The sequence below is a fragment of the Symphalangus syndactylus genome, chromosome 3, assembly GCF_028878055.3.
Source record: "Symphalangus syndactylus isolate Jambi chromosome 3, NHGRI_mSymSyn1-v2.1_pri, whole genome shotgun sequence".
Taxonomy (NCBI): Eukaryota; Metazoa; Chordata; class Mammalia; order Primates; family Hylobatidae; genus Symphalangus; species Symphalangus syndactylus.
The window spans coordinates 51,129,884-51,151,910 of NC_072425.2; the positions used below are offsets into that span (position 1 = coordinate 51,129,884).

Genomic DNA, 22,027 nt, shown 5'->3' on the forward strand with positions numbered 1-22,027 from the left:
TCCTCCATCATCCCTTACCCAGGGCTCCTCCATCCACCATCTGGGACTCCTCCATCATCCCTCACCCGGGGCTCCTCCATCATCCCTCACCCGGGACTCCTCCATCATCCCTCACCCGGGGCTCCTCCATCATCCCTTACCCAGGGCTCCTCCATCCACCATCTGGGACTCCTCCATCATCCCTCACCCGGGGCTCCTCCGTCATCCCTCACCCAGGACTCCTCCATCCCTCACCCAGGACTCCTCCAACCCTCACCCAGGACTCCTCCATCCCTCACCCGGGGCTCCTCCATCCCTCACCCAGGACTCCTCCATCCCTCACCCAGGACTCCTCCAACCCTCACCCAGGGCTCCTCCATCCCTCACCCGGGGCTCCTCCATCCCTCACCCGGGACTCCTCCATCCCTCACCCAGGACTCCTCCATCCCTCACCCAGGACTCCTCCAACCCTCACCCAGGGCTCCTCCATCCCTCACCCGGGGCTCCTCCATCCCTCACCCAGGACTCCTCCATCCCTCACCCAGGACTCCTCCATCCCTCACCCAGGACTCCTCCATCCCTCACCCAGGACTCCTCCAACCCTCACCCGGGGCTCCTCCATCCCTCACCCGGGGCTCCTCCATCATCCCTCACCCAGGACTCCTCCATCCCTCACCCAGGGCTCCTCCATCCCTCACCCGGGGCTCCTCCATCCCTCACCCGGGGCTCCTCCATCCCTCACCCAGGACTCCTCCATCCCTCACCCAGGACTCCTCCATCCCTCACCCGGGGCTCCTCCATCCCTCACCCGGGGCTCCTCCATCATCCCTCACCCGGGGCTCCTCCGTCATCCCTCACCCGGGGCTCCTCCATCATCCCTCACCCAGGACTCCTCCATCCCTCACCCGGGGCTCCTCTGTCCCTCACCCAAGGCTCCTCTGTCCCTCACCCAGGGCTCTGCCAGCCCCTAACTAGTCTCTGGCCTCTCTCCATCTTGCCCTATACTCCACGCCTCCCACAGAACTCTGAGAGAACTTTATAGACTGCAAACTAAAGAATGTTGTGCCTTGTCCTCATCTTCCTGCACTGGGGCCAAAATGTAACTCCCACCCATGGCCAACAGGCCAAGGTGCCTCCCTAACCATATCTCCCCTCATTTGGGGGCCAGCTACATGCTGCCTCTCACCCCACACAGTGCAGTCTGTTGTCACCCCAATCTGCTCTGGCACAGACTCGCAGGCGGCTGGTGATGAGGGCCATGCCACCCCAACCCTGCACCCCAGCATTAGCTTCACGGGCCATGCAGTCTTCCTCACTGCTACCTGTGCCTAGAACAGAGCCTGGCCTCCCATGGTGTTCAGGAAACATCACCAGCTAGATGGATAGACTGACAGACATGCTTGCTGATGAACAAGGAGCCAAGCCCAGTCGTGGCAAACCTCTTGACTCCTAGCACAGCTCATGTTGGATGCCCGGGCACTTTTGAGACTTAGGATTCCTCATGTGTGACATGCAGAGTTGCCAAGCACAGCCAGGAGTGGCACAAAAGCCTCACAGACTGTTCCCATCCAGCCTGCACATTGGCTGGCAATGGGGGAAGGGGGGGGCTGCTGGCCGGCTACTGGCCCTCCCCCAGCTGGCTTCTCCTGAGTAGCCCCTCCATCCAAAGCCCACCAGAGGAGCTGCTGCAAAGAACAGGGTGGCATCCAGAAGTGCCTAGTGCTGGGTGCAAACAGTGGAGAAAACCTCTCCCTGCCTGGCTGCTTCTGCACACCTCTGCTATGTGCTGCTGGGCAGTGGTCGCCACAGTGCCTCCCACTTCCAGGGAGAGATTCCACAAGCACCAAGGGCAACTAATCCTCATGCTTGGCTGACTCCAGCCAGGGAAGGTTTAGTGAGACTCCCCACTGCTTCTCACTTGAGCCTGTGTGTGCTGCTTCATGCGGGGCCATGGGGTCCCTCTCCCCTGGGTCCAGTGAGCCCTCCCAAAGCCCCACTTCACCCCTTCTCCAGGCAATGTGCAGAAGACTAGCTAAGGCTGCAGTTTCTATATTGTTCCAGGATACCAAGTGTCTCAGGACTCCAGGCCTCAGTCTCTACTTCAGGGAAATGGGCCTGAACCCCTAAATCAGTCTGCACCATTGCTCCAGCGAAAGCAGGTCAGCCCAGAAGGCTGGTGAGGTGGAACCTGGCAGGGAAGGGCCTCGTGCTCCACTTGACGCTGCCCTCCCACCAGGCCCAGTGTTCCTGGTTAATGCTTCCTAACTACTCTTTCCAATGGCCCAAGCTTTCCCAGAGATTCATACACAGAATACGCCTTGATGGGGTTTTATAAGGGGAAGGGTAAAATAAGGGACAAAATCACAAAGCTACAATAAGATCTTAGTGATCTGGAATTGTGGGGTGAAGGTGCTGGGGTCAGGGTTCAATGCCTGAGTCTGGCAGCCCCAGGGGTGGGTGTATCAGTCCCCAGATCAGATCTTGGTCCCAGAGCACTCTCCGAGGCCAATCAGATCCTCATATTTATCCAATACTGTGGCCTTGCACCCTACTCATGGCATGTCAGGAACAAGAATGAACAAGGGCTTTACACATGCTCTCCACCTGAGCAGAACCATTCACTTGATGCATGGAGATCAATGAGGGCACGTGCTGCTCACACAGAGCGGCTGGCACTGCTCCATAACTGTGCTTGCTGTCCGTACTCTAGGAATCCAGAACCCTGGCCTTGCTCCACAAAAGCATCCTCAGCAGTGAAGCATGTAGCCAAAAAGATAGCCGCAGTCAGGGAAAGGAGATGGAGATCCACACGAGAGGACCCCATACACAATATGAGAGAAGTCTTACACATGTATGGAAAATGCCTAGTTCAACATCTGACGCAAAAATACTTATGGTTAAAAAAGACAGCAACCCTCCTTCGCAAGTATGCAGGCATGCACTGTGCACACAGCAGCACATGCATGAACATGGAGAGCATGCCAGGGGTGGGCAGCACCCTGCACATGTACAGTTCTGGAAATTCAGTCACCACACATTAAAAGGTGATTACAAAAAAAGATAAAAGTACCATCAATGAACAATCTGAAAAAGAAGTTAAGAAAATAATACCACTTACCATAGCGTCCAAAAGAATAAAACATCTAGGAATAAATGTAACTGAGTCGGTGAAAGACTCGTAAACCAAAAACTATAAAACACTGCTGAAAGAAACTAAAGACGACACAAATAAGTGAAGAGGTATCCCACATTCATGGATCAAAAGACTTAATACTAAGATGACAAAGCAATCTATAGGCTGAACACAATCCCCATCAAAATTCCAACAGCTTTTTTTTTGCAGAAATGGAAAAGCCAATCCTCAAATTCATATGGAATGCAAGGAGCCCAAAATAGCCAAAACAACAGTGGAAAAGAATATAAAATCAAAGGACTCATACTTTCTGCTTTCAAAACTTACTACAACTTTGCAGTAATCAAAGCAGTGTGGTACTGGCATAAGGAGACACATATAGACCAGTGGAATAGAACTGAGAGTCCAGAAATAAAACCCTGTGTATACGGTCAAAAGATTTTTGGCCAGGGTGCCAAGATCGTTCAACGGAGAAAGAATAGTCATCAACAAATGATGCTGAGACAACTGGATATCCAGCTTCAAAAGAATAAAGTTGGACTTCCATCATTACAAAAATAAACAGAAGATGGATCAAAAACCTAACAGCTAAAACTATAAAACTCTTAAAGGAAATCACAGAAGTAAACCTGTATAATTTTGGATTATACAGGCAATGAAATCTTAGAAATGGCACCAACAGCGCAAGCAACAAAAGAAAAAAGAGCTAAACTAGACTTTATCAAAGTTAAAAACTTTTGTGCATCAGTAGTCATTATCAAGAAAGTGAAATGACAACCCACAGAATGGAAAATGTATTTGCAAATCATGTATCTGATAAGGATACAGCATTTAGGTTGGGCACAGTAGCTCAAGCCTGTAATCCCAGCACTTTGGGAGGCCAAGGCGGGCGGATCACCTGAGGTCGAGAGTTCGAGACCAGCCCGACCAACATGGAGAAACTCCATCTCCACTAAAAATACAAAATTAGCTAGGCGTGGTGGTGCATGCCTGTAATCCCAGCTACTCAGGAGGCTGAGACAGGAGAATCACTTGAACCCAGGAGGCAGAGGTTGCGGTGAGCTGAGATCACACCATTGTACTCCAGCCTGGGCAACAAGGGCAAAACGTCTCAAAAAAAAAAAAAAAGAAAGAAAGAAAAAAAGGATACAGTATCTAGACTATATAAAGAACTCTTAAACTTCAGCAATAAAAAGACAAGCAATCCAATGTAAAAGTGGGCAAAGGCCTTGAGTAGACATTTGTCCAAAGAAGATATACCAATGGCCAACAAGCATGTGAAAGCTATTCAACATCATTGGTCAGTAGAGAAATGCTAGCCAAAAACACAAGGAAATCCCACTTTATACCCACTAGGATGGCTTTAATTTAAAAAAATAAAAAAGGAAAACAAGTGTTGACGAGGATGTGGAGAAATTGGAACGTTGCTGAGGAGAATTTAAAATAATGCAGCCCCTGTGTAAAACAGTTTGCCAGTTACTCAAAAAGTTAAACATAGAGTTACCATATGATCCAGCAATTCCATTCCCAAGTATATATCCAAAAGAACTGAAAACAGGTGTTCAAACAAATATTTATAAACAAATGTTTATAGCAGCACCATATACAACAGCCATAGGTGGAAACAACCCAGATGCCCATACACTGATGAATGGATAAACTATGGTCTATCCACACAATGGAATATTATTCAGCCATAAAAATCAGTGAAACACAGACACATGATACAATGTGGATGAACCTCAAAAACATTGTGCTAAGTGAAAGAAGTCAGACACAAAAGGTTACATATTGTATGATTCTATTCATATGAAATAGTAAATATCCAGAATAGACACACCCATAGAGACAGAAAGCAGACTGCTAGTTGTCAGGGGCTAGTGGGAGGAAGAAAGGGCAGTGACTACTTATTGGATACCAGGTTTACTTCAGGAGTGAGAAAGATGTTTGGGAACTAGATAAAGGTGATGGTTGCTCAACACTATGAAGACACTAAATGCCACTCAACTTCACACTTTCAAATGGTTAATTTTATGTTATATGAATTTCAACTCAATTTTTAAAAAAGGTAAAAGGCTCGTTTCCCCATGTGCACATTACTAGCTAAATATTTTCAATAAAGGCAAACATTCTGGTGATTAAGATGAGGCTCACACCAAATTGCTTCCTTCAAGACACGCCTCCTTCAGAAAGCTTTGATAGACAGGGACAGATACCACAAAGATTTTTCAGTTCCTATGCTTTGAGATCCAAACCACTGGCTAGAATTCTAAATATGTTCATATGTTCTTCTGTGAGTGACCCAGCACTATGGTGGCGAGGGGGTCCAGGAGAAAAGTAAACAGGTCCTGTACCCTAAAGCATAGAAGCCAAGTCCCATTCTGGACCCCACAGCTAGGGCCACCTACCTGCCATGGAGCCAAAAAGCTGAGAATCAAGGTTGGCAGAAGTTAGGGGACAGAGAAGGAGAGATGTAGAGAAGGAGGCACTACAGTGAGAGACCCTGAGAGACACTGGGCATATTCAGACCCAGGAGGGAGCTGCTGCAGTCAGCTGCTTGGACAGGGAAGCACCTCCCATCCCCTAGCTCAGTATGTGGCCTTCCTCTGTGACTACATTTCCGTCCATGTTACACTGCTGAAACCATGGACACGAGCAGTTATCAGCCCCTGTATTTGCTCAGGCCCTTGAGCCAGAATAACCTAAGCCAGGTGCCACCTCCTTACCTGCACCCTCTGGGAGATGAGTGTGTCCACCTGCTGCAGCTCAGAGTGCACCTGATAAAACCAGAGACCTGCGTGTGACAGAGGCCCTGGCTGCTTCTGTGTCCATGCTGGGAATGGAGGTGACAGGGTGACCCACACTATCTGCCCCTCACAGTCAACGTGGGAACCAAACATGATGAATGAAAAACCCCTATGGCATTAAACTCCGACTGAATGTTAGCTTCCGCAGCACAATCAGGCCCATCTGTTATTTAAAAAAACCAAGAGATGGACTTTGTTTTACCCACACCCTGAATTTCAAAAGTGAGATTCTCCCAGAGAACTGTGTCATGGAACACTATTTTCTGGCCCACACTTGCTCCCACCAGAAAAACTCACTCTTTTAGAAGGACCTGGCACATGTCGAGGCACTACAGGGATAGCCATAAAAGAGGATGCCTGGGGGTGGCAGCGTCCACCCAAATCTCTGCCCATATTTTAGGGCATCTGTGGCCACGCTGCACCCAAGCAGCCCCAAACAAACATGGACTGCAGTCCAGAAGTTCACATCAAGCACACTTCCAGCCAAATATTAAGTATATTCAATAATAGCAAACATTCTGACAATTAAGATGAAGCTCCTTGCTTCCTTCAAGACACACCTCCTTTGGAAAGCATCGACAGACAGGGATGTCTACTTTACCCTCTAGAAGCTGGCCTGACATTCTTCCCACCTCCTCCAGAAGTCTAAAAACTCACACAGGGAGAGAATTCCTTGTTTTAAAATGATTTATTCCTAAACACATCACACTAATATCTCCATGAGGAGAACCCCTTCCCCCAGTACGCCCCAGCATTTGAGGTTCTAGGATTTAACTGTCAGTTCTTACCACGCAGATTTGTCCCACGGCAGGACCTCCTTCCCTCTCGCACACACACTCCACGGGCCAACAACAGAGCTGGCCTGCAGGACACGGCTACAGCCCTGCGAGGTGTTCCCAGGTAGCCCCTGGACATGGCTCTGCCCCAAGGAGCTTAAGACTGGGTGGGCACAATGAGAGCCTAGAAAGGCCAACTCTGTCCCTAGGGAGATGGACACAGAGACAGGGCCCTGAGGAGGAGGGCAGGCTGAGCCCAGACAGACGGACACAGAGGAATTGGAGGGAGCCACGCCAGGCAAGTCTTGTCCACTCTACCTTCTGAGCACTTCCAGAATGTGACCCTTCTACCGACCCCAGTCCCCACTCCCCACCCCCTGGGTACACATGCAGGGTGACAGTCACCTCCTCACTGGCTCCCTGCCCCTAACCTCCTCCCGACCTCTCCCCACAGCAACACGCAACATGGGGGACTGTCAAAACCTCAGTCCACTCCCGCCCCTCCTCTGCTGAGACACTCCCCCTCCAGGGTGGCTGCCACCATTCTCAGAGAAGCTGCCTGGCTAACCCCTGAGCCCTCACAGCCAGCTCTGAACTCCGTACAGAATACGTGCCCAACAAATATTTACTGAGGTATGAATGAAATGTCTGTCACTTAAGTGACCTGAACAGCTTTCAATTTCTTTCAAGTCAGTTTTACTGATTATACCTCCAAAAACCCTTCCAGTCCAATAGAACAAGCAGCTGAAAGAGGGCCAGAAAGCTACAGGTTAAGGATGTTTAAAACTTTAACAGAAGCATTCCTGCTTCCCAGAGATTTAAATTACTCAAAGTAAGTTGGTGACAAAGTGAGATGCCAGCTCACTTTGCAGGCAGGGGAGGAGGGCATGGGGCCTGGTCTTCATCCTCCAGCTGGAATGCACAGGCACAAGGGAACACAGTGTATGGCCCAAGTGGCTTTATGTAAGAGTGGGATCCCAAAGAGGAGAGGACAGGTCCTCCTCAGTGCCGGTGCAGAGCCATACATTCCCACCAAATGAGGCAGACAAGACACCTCCGAAGGCAACCGGCCTCCAGCGGCCTCCTGCCAGGTCCTGCCACAAAAATCCATCCCTCCCAGGTCAAAGCCCACATTCTGGGACAGCACTCCAGTCAGTGCCAGTGAAGAAGGGCTGGGCTGACGAGGATCCCCACCCCAGGAGTGATGAGCCACGGTCAAGATGGGGCTGGAGGAGGAATCTTGCGAGAACTCGAAGGGACAGCTCAAGTATGGCACACACATCCCAAGGACAGACGGGGGCCTGAAAGGAGGGCCTGTTTCCCCGACCTCCACTCCACACTGCCCCTCCAGTGAATGCAGGATGCATGACCCCAAGGATAGAACACAACGCTTCTCCCTCCCCATGGTGAACATTCTCCCCAACCCAAGCCAGCAGGGCAGCCCCACCCGCCACGGCAAGAACACTGGGAGGGGTGCTCAGAGTCCCTGAGTAGGGAAACTCACCCTAGAAGCAAGCTCTGGCCCCACAAATGGCCAAACTTTATCCCAAACAAGTTCTCGGCTGCCGCCAAAGCTGCCAAGAGCAAAGACGCAGCCACTGCCTGAGTGTGGCTGATGACTTAGAGACCCTCTCTCCAATTCTCCCCAAAATGGGGCTGGCTGGAGGAATGTGATGTGACCACAGGTGGGACAGACAGGCTTTTTACTCTAACAGTTGTGTGTTTATTTTTACAGTTACTGTGTATGGTAAGTTACAGTAATGTTCTATTTCAGGGAACGATACGAAGTTTCCTTTAAAAAGCAATATTTTCGGCCGGGCGCGGTGGCTCACGCTTGTAATCCCAGCACTTTGGGAGGCCGAGGCAGGCGGATCACGAGGTCAGGAGATCGAGACCACGGTGAAACCCCGTCTCTACTAAAAATACAAAAAAAATTAGCCGGGCGTGGTGGCGGGCGCCTGTAGTCCCAGCTACTCGGAGAGGCTGAGGCAGGAGAATGGCGTGAACCCAGGAGGCGGAGCTTGCAAGTGAGCCAAGATCGCGCCACTGCACTCCAGCCTGGGCGACAGAGCGAGACTCCGTCTCAAAAAAAAAAAAAAAAAAAGCAATATTTTCGAGAGTAAGGAGACATAAGGATTAAATGCAAGGTGGGATCTGAGAACAGAAAAAGGACATCGAGGGGGGAACACTGGTTAAACACATCTGAATAAAGTCTGTAGTTTAGTTAGCAGCCTGGCACCAGCGTTAACTCCTTCATTCTGGTACTGGTCCCATGGCTAGGTAAGATGTTCACTGCAGGGAAAGAGAGAAGGATACAGGGAAACTGTACCATTTTTGGAACTCTTTTGTAAGTCTAAAGTCCCCTCAAAATAAAAAGTTTAAAAGTATTCAAACTTTTAAAAAGTGAGTTGAAATGTTAAATAGGAAGTAAATCACAGTACAGGCAGTACAAAGATCAGGAAAGAACCACGGGGGCCATACGAGACTATCTGGATGTGGAGAAACCCCGGGGTCTGGTCACATACATTCATTTTACTGATGAGAAAAGTGATGCTGAGAGACCAAAGGATTTGCCCAGGGCTGTGAGAGCTGTACCAACCCCACCAACCCCTGACACCTGTCCTCCCCATCACACACCTGCCCAGAATCATTGGGGAGCAGGCATACCCAGAGGCTTTCTCCCTGTAGGGTTCACTTTGGCAGATGACAGTTGATTAGATGCAGGAGAAAATGATTTTCACGGCCGAGGGAAAGCACAGCTCCTTTCAGACCCCACGTCCACCCCAAATAGGTGAGAATAAATCTGTGCTGATCAACTGCCTGTATTGGATTCAGTCAGAGACCTCAAATAAGAAAAAAGGAGATAGAGCCTCCCCAGACATCCCCCTTTTGGGGATTTTTGCATGGGCCAATACAGCAAATGACACCAACCAGTTCTCAGGCCAGCTCTCAGCCCCTGTCGCCTGCCTACCCCTCATTCCTGGAGTTTTTCCCTTGGCCTCGAAGTCTAGTTCAGAACTAGCCTTCCCTTCCCAGAGGGTCCCCTGAGCAGTGAGACAAAGGTCTTCTGGCGTCCTCTCACTCTCCCCACTCTGGGCCCCGAGTGTGGGCAGCAGCCAGGAGCTGACACAGGTGCCCAGAAGGTTCTGTAGCGGAGTGACTGCTCGCCAGGTCAGGGCTCCGGTGGAGATGGGGGAGAAGGGAGAGGCCCCACCACTTTCAGGGCTTTTCAGGGCCAGCTGCTCAGCATCCTTGGATATGAGGAGCCTTAGAGGCTGTCACCCACTTTGGCCCGGCCATGAACTTCTCAATGGCTGCCAGTTGAGGGTGTGCATGTCAGCCCTGTTCTGGGCAGAGCCCGGTGTTCACACTCAGTCTCCCCTGCTCTGAGGGGCTTCCATAGCCCTGGGCATACCCAAGAAGGCAGCCCAGATTTCCGTGGGCATCCCACCCCACAGAGTCCCAGGCCCTTCTAACAGCATGGAGGTAGGACTCAGGACTGGGGCTGACAGACATAGCAGGCCCTGTCACATCCCAGCCACCCAGGTCCCCACATGTAAACTGGCAGGACTGGACTCGGGGCCACAGCCCACTCTTAAGGGCCACTGATCAGTCTTGAAGACCCAGGCTTAGAACCTGCAGGAGGGTCTCCTCTCTGGAAGGAGAATCCCGGACCACCCACCACCACAGACCCCTCTCTTCCCCCAGGCTGCTTGCTCCCCGTGGTTTGGGACTGCAGCCCCAAAGGGCATACAGCCCTGGCCAGCCCGGGGTCCAAACACATCCCACAGGCAAAGTCAGATGCAAGAGAACCTGTTGGAGCAGTTTGGGCAACACTATCACCTCCTCTTCCTCCTCCTCCATTTACTTCTTGGTGGGAAAGGACCTGCCCTAGGCACGGGGCCAGGTCATGGCCATCCGCAAGGGCCAAGAGGGCGGGGGTTTTCAGTGTCTCCAAGCGTTACCTCCTTCCCCTCTCCCCATCTTCCTTAGGGAGCATAAGATCATGTCAAAACCGGCGTTCCTGCCAGGAACGGAGAGGACAGAAACGGGGAAAGCTGAAGGCCAGGGAGGAGGCGGCAAAGCCACAACAAACCCCCCTTACCCAACTCACAGACACTATTCTGTCACCGCATTCCTGCCCGGCGACCTGCAGGCCTGCCGGGTCTAGCTGCTCCGCGGGGGTCCGGGAGGGGTCCTGCCCTCGGGGACAAGGTCCAAGGGAGCTCGCAGGCCACGGCGGAGGGTGGGCGCGCCGGCTGCCACCTCGCCGGAGCCCCCACGGTCGCCCCAGCCCTGCCGGAGTCGGAGCCCGCCACTCGCGCCTCTCCGGGGACCCGCGCCGGGCTGCGCGCCCGCTTCTCCCGGCCCGGCCAGCCCCGAGCCCGCGCGGGGAAAGTTCCTGCAACTTCGCAGGGGGGAGGCGGCGGGGGCTCCGGGCCTCGGCCTCCCTCCGGATGCCCGGCCTCTGCGGCCGCCGCGACCCAGCTGACAGGCGGCCCGGCCCGGGCCTGGAGCCCCAACTTCCCCGCGCCCCGAGCCCCGAGCCCACCTCCCGGCCCGCGGGCCTCGCTTTGTGCGCGGCGGCCAGGGGCGCCCAGCGCGGGCCCCGTGCTTGGCGCCCCCGCCCTGGGCACAAAAGGGCGCGCGGCCCGGCACGGCCCAGCCCCGACCCGGGCGCCCGGAATGCGGCGGTGGCGGCCCGTCCCCGAGCCGGGCCTGCGGGCGCGCAGCCGGGGGCGCGGGGCTCGGTCGGGCAGAGTGGCCGGGCCGGGCTGGGCCGAGCAGCCGCCGCGCGCTCACCTGCCGTGGAACCAGTCCTTGCAGGCGTCGCACTCGATCATGAAGCGGGTAACGTCGTAGGGGAGCCGGCAGACGCAGTACACGGGCACCGTCGCCATGTTGCCGCGCCGCGCCGCCGCTCGGCCCCGCCGCTGCGCTGCCCGGGTCGGTCCGGGCCGGGCCGGGGGCCGGGCCGCGCGGGGGCGGCGGGGGCGGCGGGGCGCAGGCGGCGCCGCGGCCGGGAGGGGACGGGGACGGGGGCGCACGACAGCCCCCGCGCGCGCTCCCGGCCGGGCGCGTCCACACAATGCCGGGCGCGCTGGCTGGAGGGGCCGCGCCGGGAGCCGCCCGCCGGCCCGCGGGGCTCAGGGCGCGAGTGTGCGCGGGGGACGGGCCGCGCGCGGGACACAAAAGGGAATGGACGCGCGGGGGCGGCAGGCGGGGAGCCGCGGCCCCACCGAAGGGACCCCCGGCCGCCGAGCGGCCTCTACGTCAGCGCCCCGGGTGGCGCCGCCTCCGCCCGCCGGCCTGGGCCGCCGCTCCCGCCGCCGGGAAGGCGGGCTGGGGAACCCTGCGGGGGAGAAGGTGGGTTGGGGGACCCTGCCGGGGGATAAGACGGGCGGGGGGGATCTCGAAGGTGGAAGATAGGCGGAGAAGGGCCCCCAAGGCTGAAGGTAGACCCAGGGGTCCGCGGGCGCGAAGGTGAGCTGGGGGAGCCCTGAGACTGAAAGTGGGGTGGGACCCCGGGGAGAAGGTGGGCGGGGCCCCGGGGATAAGATGAGCTGGGGGAACCCGGGCCAGGCAGGCGGGGAGACGCGGGGTCGGGAGCGGAGCCCGCAGGAGTGCCTTCCTAGTCTAGAAGGCCGACAAGCAAATACTTGGTCCTAACTTTCTTCTGACCCCCACCACAGTGGGGGTGTTCCTCCTCGTCGGCCGCGCTGCCTCCCTCCGTTCCCCACTGACTTTCTGGTTGGGACACCACTTCCCCTTTCCCCTCATTCCCGGGTGGGGACTGCTGCCTCCCTCGCAGGATCCCGCGGACTTCCCTGATGCTCAGCCCCAGAGGAAGAGGACAGAAGCCCCGGGCCGGGAGTGCGCTGGCACGGGCTGGTCAGCTCTGTCAAGAGAGAGCTCCCTGGCATTTGAGCCCCCCAGGCCCGTGACCTAAGGGGCGAGGAGTACGGGGACCCTGGCCCCCGTGTCCAGGGAACTGAGCCCCCACGGTGGGGAGGAGAAGCGGAGGTGCGCTCTGAGGGGTCACTTGCACGCGTTCTAGAGGAGGCCTTCCCTGCCCCGCCAGCGCTGCATCCTTGGGGCATCCGCGCTGTGCGGGGGCCACATCCCTGCCCACCCTTCCTCCCTCACCGTCTTTCTCTCCCCATCCTCCCTCAGCAAAATCCGCATCATGCTGGGAAATGCGGGCCACCCCTGCTCGGAATTCCAGAATCTCGGGACAGGAAACCTGGCCCAGTCTCCTAGCAGCATCCATGACAAGGCTCCTTAGCCCCTCGGCCCCTCACCATCACCGCCCACCTGCAGCTGCCAAGGGGCCGTTTGCTCCACGGCAGGCGGCTCAGTTAAGCTCCTTCCTCCTACTGAGCCAAAATCTACCCTCAGAGTCAGCCACCCACCCCCAACAAGTGACCCCGTGGATACAGACTCAGGGCAGTGCCCAAAGCACTCAGCACTGGGGAAGGGGGCGGAGGGAGAAGTAGCTGGCCATAGAGGGAGAGGAAAGAGCAGGAGACCCCCAGCTCCCACACCTGTGGGCTGACCAGGATGGCCTGCAATAGGCCTTCCTACCTGAATTCCGGTTATCACTGGTTCCCTTCCTCCTGGGTGAAAGCCTGGAATTTTTCTTTTTCTTTTTTTTTTTTGAGTACTAAAGTTCTGGGAAAGGAGTAACTCTTAAGCCGTTGTCTACTATTATATAGATAGAATGCTCAGCCTGAAGGTTGAGAGCCCAAAAGGAGGGTTTCGGGTGAGTGCTGCCCACTTCCTTGATAGACACACTCTCCCTCGCCCTTACAGCAGTACTAAAGCAGTCAGGTGAGCAGTGCCCAAATGAAGCTGGAAATTTCTAGAGGCTGCTGTGGTGCAGGGGAAGCTGCCCTGATGTGGGCACCCCCCCATCCCTTAACACTCCTATGAGCCTGCTTACAAACAATGACAGTAGTTAGCCAACATTTAGCAAATGCTTTTACCAGGACAGTGCCCTGGGCTCAGGTCTTCATGAGGTTTTACCAGTACCCAACCAGATGTTTGTAAGTGCTTAGCAAATTCCTGGGTCGTGATGGCTATTACTACATACTCAGGACTCTCCTTTGGTGCCTTTAGGTATTGGTATTAGTGCCATTTCACAGAAGTGAAAACTGAGGTGCTAAGCAATTAAACACCCAGCCAGACAAAGGATGTTAGCTCCCTGGTGAGAGGGCAGAGGGTGGGAGCCAGTGAGGAGCCCTCGGCTGGTCTCCAAGTCCTGGGCCTGTGGTCCCTGCCCCACAGCCACGGCACAGAATGTGTCTGGAGAAGCTCAGCCTCCCCGATAGTCGTTCAGGGGTGTCCACCATACCCACCTCCCAGCCCTGCCCTTCAGATGGTCTCCTGTGCCCACCTGTACCTCCTGTGCTCCACCAGATACATTCCTCTTGTTCAAAGCCCTTCCATGGCTGCCTGTCGTCTATGGGATAAAACAAGTATCATCACAAGCCCACAAGCTCCCTCTGTTTGGCTTCTCCCTATGGCTTCCCCTTTCTTTTTGTTTTCTTTTTCTTTATCTTTCTTTTTTTTTTTTTTTGAAATGGAGTTTTACTCTTGTTGCCCAGGCTGGAGTGCAGTGGCGCGATCTCGGCTCACCGCAACCTCTGCCTCCCGGGTTCAAGTGATTCTCCTGCCTCAGCCTCCCGAGTAGCTGGGATTACAGGCATGTGCCACCACACCTGGCTAATTTTGTGTTTTTAGTAGAGAGGGCGTTTCTCCATGTTGGTCAGGCTGGTCTCAAACTCCTGACCTCAAATGATCTGCCCGCCTCCACCTCACAAAGTGCTGGGATTTCAGGCGTGAGCCACCGCACCCAGCTGTCTTCCCCTTTCTTTTCTCCATCTCCTTCAGGACACGCACCTCCCCACTCCTCCCTCCTTCCCTCCTTCTCTCTCACTCCTCTACTGAGGTATTTATTGAGCATCTACTGTGTCTCGAGCAGTGTTGTAGACACTGAGGACTCAGCAGAGTCTCAGCTCTGTTGGAGTTCACATTGGAATAAAGGGAGACAGTCAATACATACATCGATGCATACAAGATGATTGGGGAGAAAGAAGAGCACTGGCTAGAGGGACGCCCCCCTGAGAAGGTGAGCTGGGGGCAAAGGCCATGATAAGACTGCTCACAGAGGGCAAGGAGCATAGCGAACTCACTCTTGCCTGGTGGTAAGGAGGGAAAGGCCCCAGAGAGGAGGATGGTGGCCTTGGAAGTTCAGGTAGTATCTTATTGCCTGCCTCCCACACCTCATTGCCTTTGGCCCCAAACTCCATGGCCTCCTCTGCTTAGTAGTTAGCCAACTACTAACTGCCTCAACTACTAACTGCCCAGTGCCTTAATGCCTGCCCACCACACCCTCCATGTTGCCCAGGGCTCAGCTGCACTTCAGCACTTAGGAGGCTATGCCAGTGTCAAGATGTCCCTACCCATAACCTCAGTCAGGCTGGCATTGTGCAGGTGCAGCGTGGGTGGGTTCACAAGCTCCAGGGCCTCCACGCACCTGCACCCTGGTGCTGCAATGACAGTGCCGCTGCAGCATGGATGTGTTTTATTCCCCTTCCTAACCAGCCATCAGCATAGCTTGCTCCAGGGCCTGTGGTTCACACATTCACTAAACGTGTTGAGTGCAAGTGCAGGTTTTTTGGTAAAATTGGGGTTACATATATATGATATAAACCTTACCATTTTAACAATTATTAATGCACAGTTTGGTGGTATTAAGTACATTCACACTGTTGTGCAACCACCACCACCATCCGTCTCCAGAAAATTTGCCACGGTCCCCAGTGGAAACTCTGTCCCTTATAAACACCAAGCCCCTCCTCCTCCAGCCCCTGGCAGCCACCATTTGCTTTTTGTCTCTATGAATTTGACTCCTCTAGGTATCTTATATAAATGGAATCACACAGTATTTGTCCTTTTGTGACCAGTTTATTTCACTTAACATAATGTCCTCAAGTTTCATGCCCACTGTAGCATGGGTCAGAACTTGCTTCCTTTTTAAGACTGAATAATATTCCATTGTATGTATGTACCACACTTTGTTTCTCCATTCATCTGCCAGTGGATACTTGGGTGGCATCCATCCTTTGGCTGTTGTGAATAATGCTGCTATGAACGTTAGCATGCAAATAACGGTTGGAGTCCCTGCTTTCACTTCTTTTGGGTATATATCCAGAAGCAGAACTGCTGGATCACATGGTGATTCAATTTTTGTATTTTTTGAGGAACTGCCATACCATTTTCCACAGTGGCTATACTATTTTACATTCCCACCAGGAATGAAAAAGAGTTCCAGTTACTCCACATCTACATCAACACTTATTATTTTCTGTTTTGTTTTTTTAAAGACTATTTTGGCTACTTGGGGTCCCTTGAGATTCATATGTTTTCTAGAATGGATTTTTCCTTTAGAAAATTTATTTCTGCAAGGAAACATTGTTGGGATTTTCATAAGGATTGCAGTAAATCTGTAGATTGCTTTTAAGAGATTGACCTTTTAACAATAAGACACAGGCTGTCTTTTCATTTATTTGTCCCTTTTTAAATTGCTTTGAGCAAAGTTTGGTAGTTTTCCATTTTCAATGTACAAGTTTTTTGTCTCCTTGGCTTATTCCTGAGTATTTTATTCTTTTTGATGCTATTATAAATGGATTTTTTTTTCATAATTTCCTTTTTAGATTTTTTTTTTTTTTTTTTTTTTTGAGGCAGAGTCTTGCTCTGTCACCCAGGCTGGAGTGCAGTGGCATGATCTCGGCTCACTGCAGCCTCCACCTGCAAGACTCAGGTGATTCTTCTGCCTCAGCTTCCCAAGTAGCTGGGATAACAGGCATGTGCCACCACACCTGACTCATTTTTGTATTTTTAGTAGACACAGGGTTTCACCATGTTGGCCAGACTGGCCTCGATCTCTTGACCTCAGGTGATCCGTCTGCCTCGGCCTTCCAACGTGCTGGGATTATAGGTGTGAGCCACTGTGCCTGGCTGTTTTAAGATTGTTCATTGTCAGTGTATGGAAACAAAACTAATTTTCATATGTTGATTTTGTATCTTGCTCTTTGCTAAATTCATAGGTTTTGGAGTGGTTTTATGTCTGTGGACTCTTTAGGGTTCCTATATCTTGATGATCTTACATGATGATATAAGATCATGTCATCTGTGAACAGATAATTTTACTTCTTTTCCAATTTGGATGTCTTTTTTTTCCTTTTCCTTTTTCTTGTGTAATTGCTCTGGCTAGGACTTCCAGTACTATGTTGAATAGAAGTAGGGAGAGTGGGCATCCTTGCCTTCTTCCTGATCTTACAGGAAATGCTTTCAGCTTTTCACCATTGAGTAAGATTTTAGCTGTCAGCTTTTCACATATGGCCTTTACTATGTTGAGGAAGTTTCCTTCTATTCCTAGTGTATTTAATTTTTTAATCAAGAAAGCATGTTGAATTTTGTTAAATGCTTCTTCTACATTAATTGAGATGACCATGTAGGTTCTTATTGCTCATTCTGTTAACATGTGTATTACACTGATTTTTGGATGCTGAACCATCCTTGCATTCTGGGAATAAACCCCACTTGGTCATGGCATATGATCGTTTTAATACGCTACTGAATTCAGTTTGCAAGTATTTTGTTGAGGATTTTGGCATCGATATTCATAAGGAATATTGGTCTGTAGTGTTCTTCTAGTATCTTTGTCTGGCTTTGGTATCATGGTAATCATGGCCTCATCGAAACAGCTTGAAAGTATTCCCTCCTCTTCAATTTTCTGTAAGAGTTTGAAAAGGACTGATGTTAATTTTTCTTTAAATGTTTTGTACAATTCACCAGTGTAGCCATCTGTTCCTGGACTTTTCTTTGTTGTGAGGTTTTTGATTAGTGATCCAATCTCTTTACTAGTTGTAGGTCTGTTGAGATTTTTTGTTTCTTCATCATTCAGTCTTTGTAAGTTTTGTATGTCTAGAAATTTGTCCATTTCATCTAGGTTATTTTGTTGGCACACAACCAATGCAGGTTTCATAGAGTGAACAAGGCAGAAACATTCCTACCTCCATAGATCCCATAGGCCACAGCAAGAGACAGGCAACTAATAATTGATAGGGGGTGGAAAATGTTAGGAAGGAAATACTAGCTCGAGGTTGGGTGTGTATTTATGTATTTGTGAAAGATGAGTCGATTTGGTCAGTGCATAAAAACTTCAAAGACTGGGCCCCTTCTTGGAGTACCTGGGGAAATTTTTTAAGCCATCTGGGCTTTTCTGACAGGTATGAAAGTGACCCTCCTTCTTGACCATCTCTAGGATGGTCCTGTGATGTTTGGATGCAGTGAGCTTGTGGACAAGTCTCTGAGCCAGGTGACCACATTATTTACTACTATCCAAAAGGGTGCTGTTAATAAAGCACCAAAACAGGGGCAAACTGAGGCTATCCTGGGCAAACTGAGACTGATGTGACCCTCCCTGTAGCCCATACTGGCATCAGTTGAGTTTGTAGGGATGGACATTCACAAATGCCAGGAGTAGGCATGGTTTCATGAGGTCAGGATGGGCCTACACAGGTGCCTCCAGCTGTTTGCTTCCTGAACTGATGGAACTTGCTGGGCACAGCATGGGAAAAGGCCATCCTGGTCCACCCAAGGTGCCTAGAATCTGCTTGAGTAGCTCCCACCTGCCCTCTAGGTCATTCTTCAGAGAGGCTTCCCTGACACCTTCCTCCTACCCCCACCCATGTAAGTTCCTCATTTCCTCTGCATTTGTCCTTCATAGAACTTACTACCACTGCTGTTGCATTTTTATTTTTTTCTTGAGTGCGTTTTCACATGACTTTCCTATACAAACTCTGGTGAAGTCCCACAGCCAGTTCAGCACAGGGCAAAGCACATTAATGAAAAGCTTATTTTGTCCCATCTGCAGGTCTTTGGTCAACTTAGCCTGAACCGTGTTAGGGCCAAGACTGGAAGCTTCCCTGGGGTACAGGGAGTAGTAACCAGACAGCTTGGGGACCAAGGTGGGGAGGATGAGGGCAGGGCTGGCAGGCTGGCCAGCAGCAGGCTCCTGGCAAAAAGGCCTCTGCACCATCTACTCCACAACGTGGGGAGCCAAGTAGCATAGGACTTTTGTCCAAGATATAGTGAGTAGGGGTAAGGAGTTGGGGCTAACAAGAAAGCATTGCATTCTCAGAAGAACTGAAAGTAGAATAAAACTGAGGGAGGGATGAGAGTCACCCCTAAGGTTAGTGTCCATCATAAAACACCTGTATTCTGCTGTTTGCCCCATGCAGTGCAGAGGTGGGCTCCCTCTGAGCAGGGAGAAGGAATGCAGGGCAAGAAGGGGTGTCCTGGAAGGCAGAGCAGCCTAGCACTACCTTGGTCCTTGTTGGTGATGATATAGAGAAAGGTACAGACAGTGAATTATTTCTTAAAATTCTTAACTTTGGTCTGATTGTTTGGGAGATCATAAAACAGCCAGGAGAGACATTAGAAGTTCCCTGTCAATTGAAAAATGAAGAAATTATGGGCAAATTAAATGTAAGAGGGGAAATGTTCACCCTCACTAGAAATCAAAGTCATGCAAATAAAAACCCATTTTTTAAGCTGTCAAATTGGCAAACACCAGTGCCTTGACTATGCCCAGCAACCAGGCTAGTACAGACAAAGAGCTCCTGGACCCTGGATACCAAGCAGCGTTCCAGGGCTAAATCAGCAGGAGCACCAAAATACTCCCTTCCCTCACCCTTCCCCACTGGGAGATCCTTCTGGTGAGATGCTAACCAGGAATAATGACACTGGTCCTCACAAGACTCACCTACAGGGTAGCGTGGATACCTGGAGCCCACTGGGCATCCAAGCGCAACCCGTCCTGCCTCAAAGCCTTCAACAGACCACAGCACTGGAGGATACAGCAAGCTCTGTCCTCAGGGTGGCCATGGGCTTCTCTGCTGTCCATGGATTCTCCTTGGCTGGGTGCTCCATCTGCTGCTCCTGGCGCAGACCTGTATTCCCAGATAGCCTCCACTCATGGCTGCATCACTTGCCCATGCCACCCATCTCCCCATCTTTTCTCATTTTCTTGCTTGAAATATTCTTATTTGTACACATGTATGTTGTCCCCCTACTCAAATGTAAATGCCAGAAAGGCAGGGGCCTTGACATCTTCTGTCCTATGGGGCCTAGGGCTGGGCCTGACACGGACTCTCCACACGTGCTTGCAGAACAAGGTAATGTCCAACCATGCTGGTGGGGAAAGACTGAATACATTACGGTGCAGCCCCACCATGGAGTCTGTGGAACTATGGCAGAATATGGAATGGTAGAGAAAGGCAATCATCAAATGATGCTAAGTTGGGAAAATGTTACAAAATATTAACATGATTATTTTTTGTATAAGAAAAAGTCTATATATTGTATAGAAGGAGAGAGACCAAATGTTTAAAACAGGTGTCTCAGGATGGAGGAATTACCGAGGACTTCTTTTCCTTTTTGTGTATCTAGCCAGTATTTCTTAAACTTACCACAATAAACACATATTGCCTTTGAAACAAGAAAAAAAATGAGTAAAACCTATTTTTTTGAAAAGGAAGAGGATAAATGGCCAGGCGGGAGAGCATACGACTTGCCCCAGGATATCATGCTGCCAGGAAGGAGAAACACCAGCATCACCATTCAGTCCAGCCCACACCAGTGCCACCCACAGCCACTGGCCCCTGGGCCCATGACAGCATCGCCCTTGGGCCTTCCTCTGCAATTCTGGTGGTGTGGGAGGAGTGGCCAGCATGGCTTCAGCAAGGAGGGGTGTCCTTGGCCTCCTTGTTCCAGCCACAGGGTCGCTGGAGCCCTAGCACCCTCTCCCTTCCTCTCTCCTTAATGCCCAAGCCTGCACCTATTGGGGCTTCAGGAGCGGGTGGACAGACCCAACTTGGAGCTAACGGTTGGGTTCCAGCCCAGTCCCTGCTGAGAGTGACCTAGAGCAAGCTGTGCTGCTCTCTCACCTACAGCAATTGCAACTAAGAGATGAGAGCCACCGGAAGGAAGGAGCACCTGCTTGTCAGGGAGCAGAGAGGGACCATTGACATGCGCGCGCTCCTGCTGCTGAGACCGTACTGTTCAGAAGCCTGTCCCTCTCCCCTCTTAAAGCCAGAGGGCTGTCCCTGTCAGCTTGCTATTCTCAAGTGGCGTGGGCCTGCCCCTTGAGAGAGGGAAGAAAAGCGGGTGGTTGTCACGGTGGGAGAGTTACTGCCTAGCAATGGGTGGTGGAAGCTGGTGGGCCTGGAAGGTGTTCCTCCACAGCGCTGTCCCTCTGCCAGGCACGTGCGATCCAGAGTGGGTTAGACTTGATCCCGTCGCAGGCAGGGTCCTCAGTGGAATGGTGCTTTTGAAAGATGGAGACGTCCGGGCGCCCCCATCTTCTCACAGCAGAGAAGGGCTGGCAGGCCCGCCACCAGGAGGCTGGCGCAGAGGGACTCAGCCGCGGCCCCGAAACAGCGGGCCACAGTCAGGAACGGGCGAGTCAGGGTGGGAATAGGCCCTGGAGTGAGTGAGGCTAGCTTCACTTCCTTCAAACTCTGAAAGCCCACCCCATAAAAAACAGGGGTAAATTCGTCTGGGGTCTGAACAGCCAGGACCAAGAGTGCTCTCAGGGTGTTAGTTGGAGAAACTGGCTCGGCTCGGGCCTTGCTGGGACTCGGGCTCCCAGGTCTGCTCGATCCCTCTCGGGGCACAGGGGTCTTTGCTGTGCCCGGCGCTGGCCCCGCACATAGAACGTTCATCGGCGCAGTCTCGGCCGCCGGGAGGAAAGAGCTGGGAGTTGACCTCACCGACACGACCCCGCCTCGCGGGCTGCGCGCGCACCGGAGCCTGCGCGGTGGCGGACGGGGAAGCGCCACGCAAGGCCCCACCCCGCCCTTCCACAGGAAGGAAACGCGCCCCCGGGCGAGCGCCAGCCCCTCCCTGGAGCGGGATCGCCGCGGCTCTCCAGGCCGCCTCCGGCGCCGTTAGCCCACCATCCCCCGCTAGAGGGCAGCACGGGGCGCTTTCTCCAGGTGCTCGGCGGACCTGGGTACCGGGACCTCATTATCAGGCTGCAGAGAAGAGCCTTCAGTCAAAAGGATGGCATGAAAAACGGACTATAGTTGTAACATCCAGCTTTTAAAACGTGGTGGAGTCAAATTTATTGCTTCTTCGGGGCTTAAAAAAACCTTTTCTGTAAGTCTGCTTTCTCAGAGAGAATTTTTTTTATCCCCTTGATTGCTTGAAACTAAGCTATCAAACAAATTAATCATATATTAATGTTCCTCTAAGCCGGA

At 52.2% G+C, this 22,027-nt stretch overlaps 1 protein-coding gene and 1 long non-coding RNA gene across 3 annotated transcripts in view; both read right to left on the reverse strand.

The window, feature by feature from the left end:
• The window catches only part of PHF2 (PHD finger protein 2), a 101,246-nt gene extending 89,460 nt beyond the window's left edge, over positions 1-11,786 (reverse strand). The window contains exon 1 of one of the 2 annotated variants that reach the window (XM_055271865.2): positions 11,499-11,786. In XM_055271865.2, the coding sequence (XP_055127840.1) occupies positions 11,499-11,596 (98 nt within the window). In that variant the 5' untranslated portion in view covers positions 11,597-11,786. The remainder of the gene's footprint in view (positions 1-11,498) is intronic. The other variant, XM_055271864.2, reaches the window with a different exon arrangement.
• Positions 11,787-15,645: 3,859 nt separating this feature from the next.
• LOC134736193 (uncharacterized) lies at positions 15,646-21,527 on the reverse strand. The gene is made up of 2 exons (XR_010120020.1): positions 19,531-21,527; positions 15,646-17,496 (listed from the first exon to the last, which is right to left on the reverse strand). It is a non-coding gene; the product is annotated as an uncharacterized lncRNA (long non-coding RNA).
• Between the last annotated feature and the right edge of the window lie 500 nt (positions 21,528-22,027).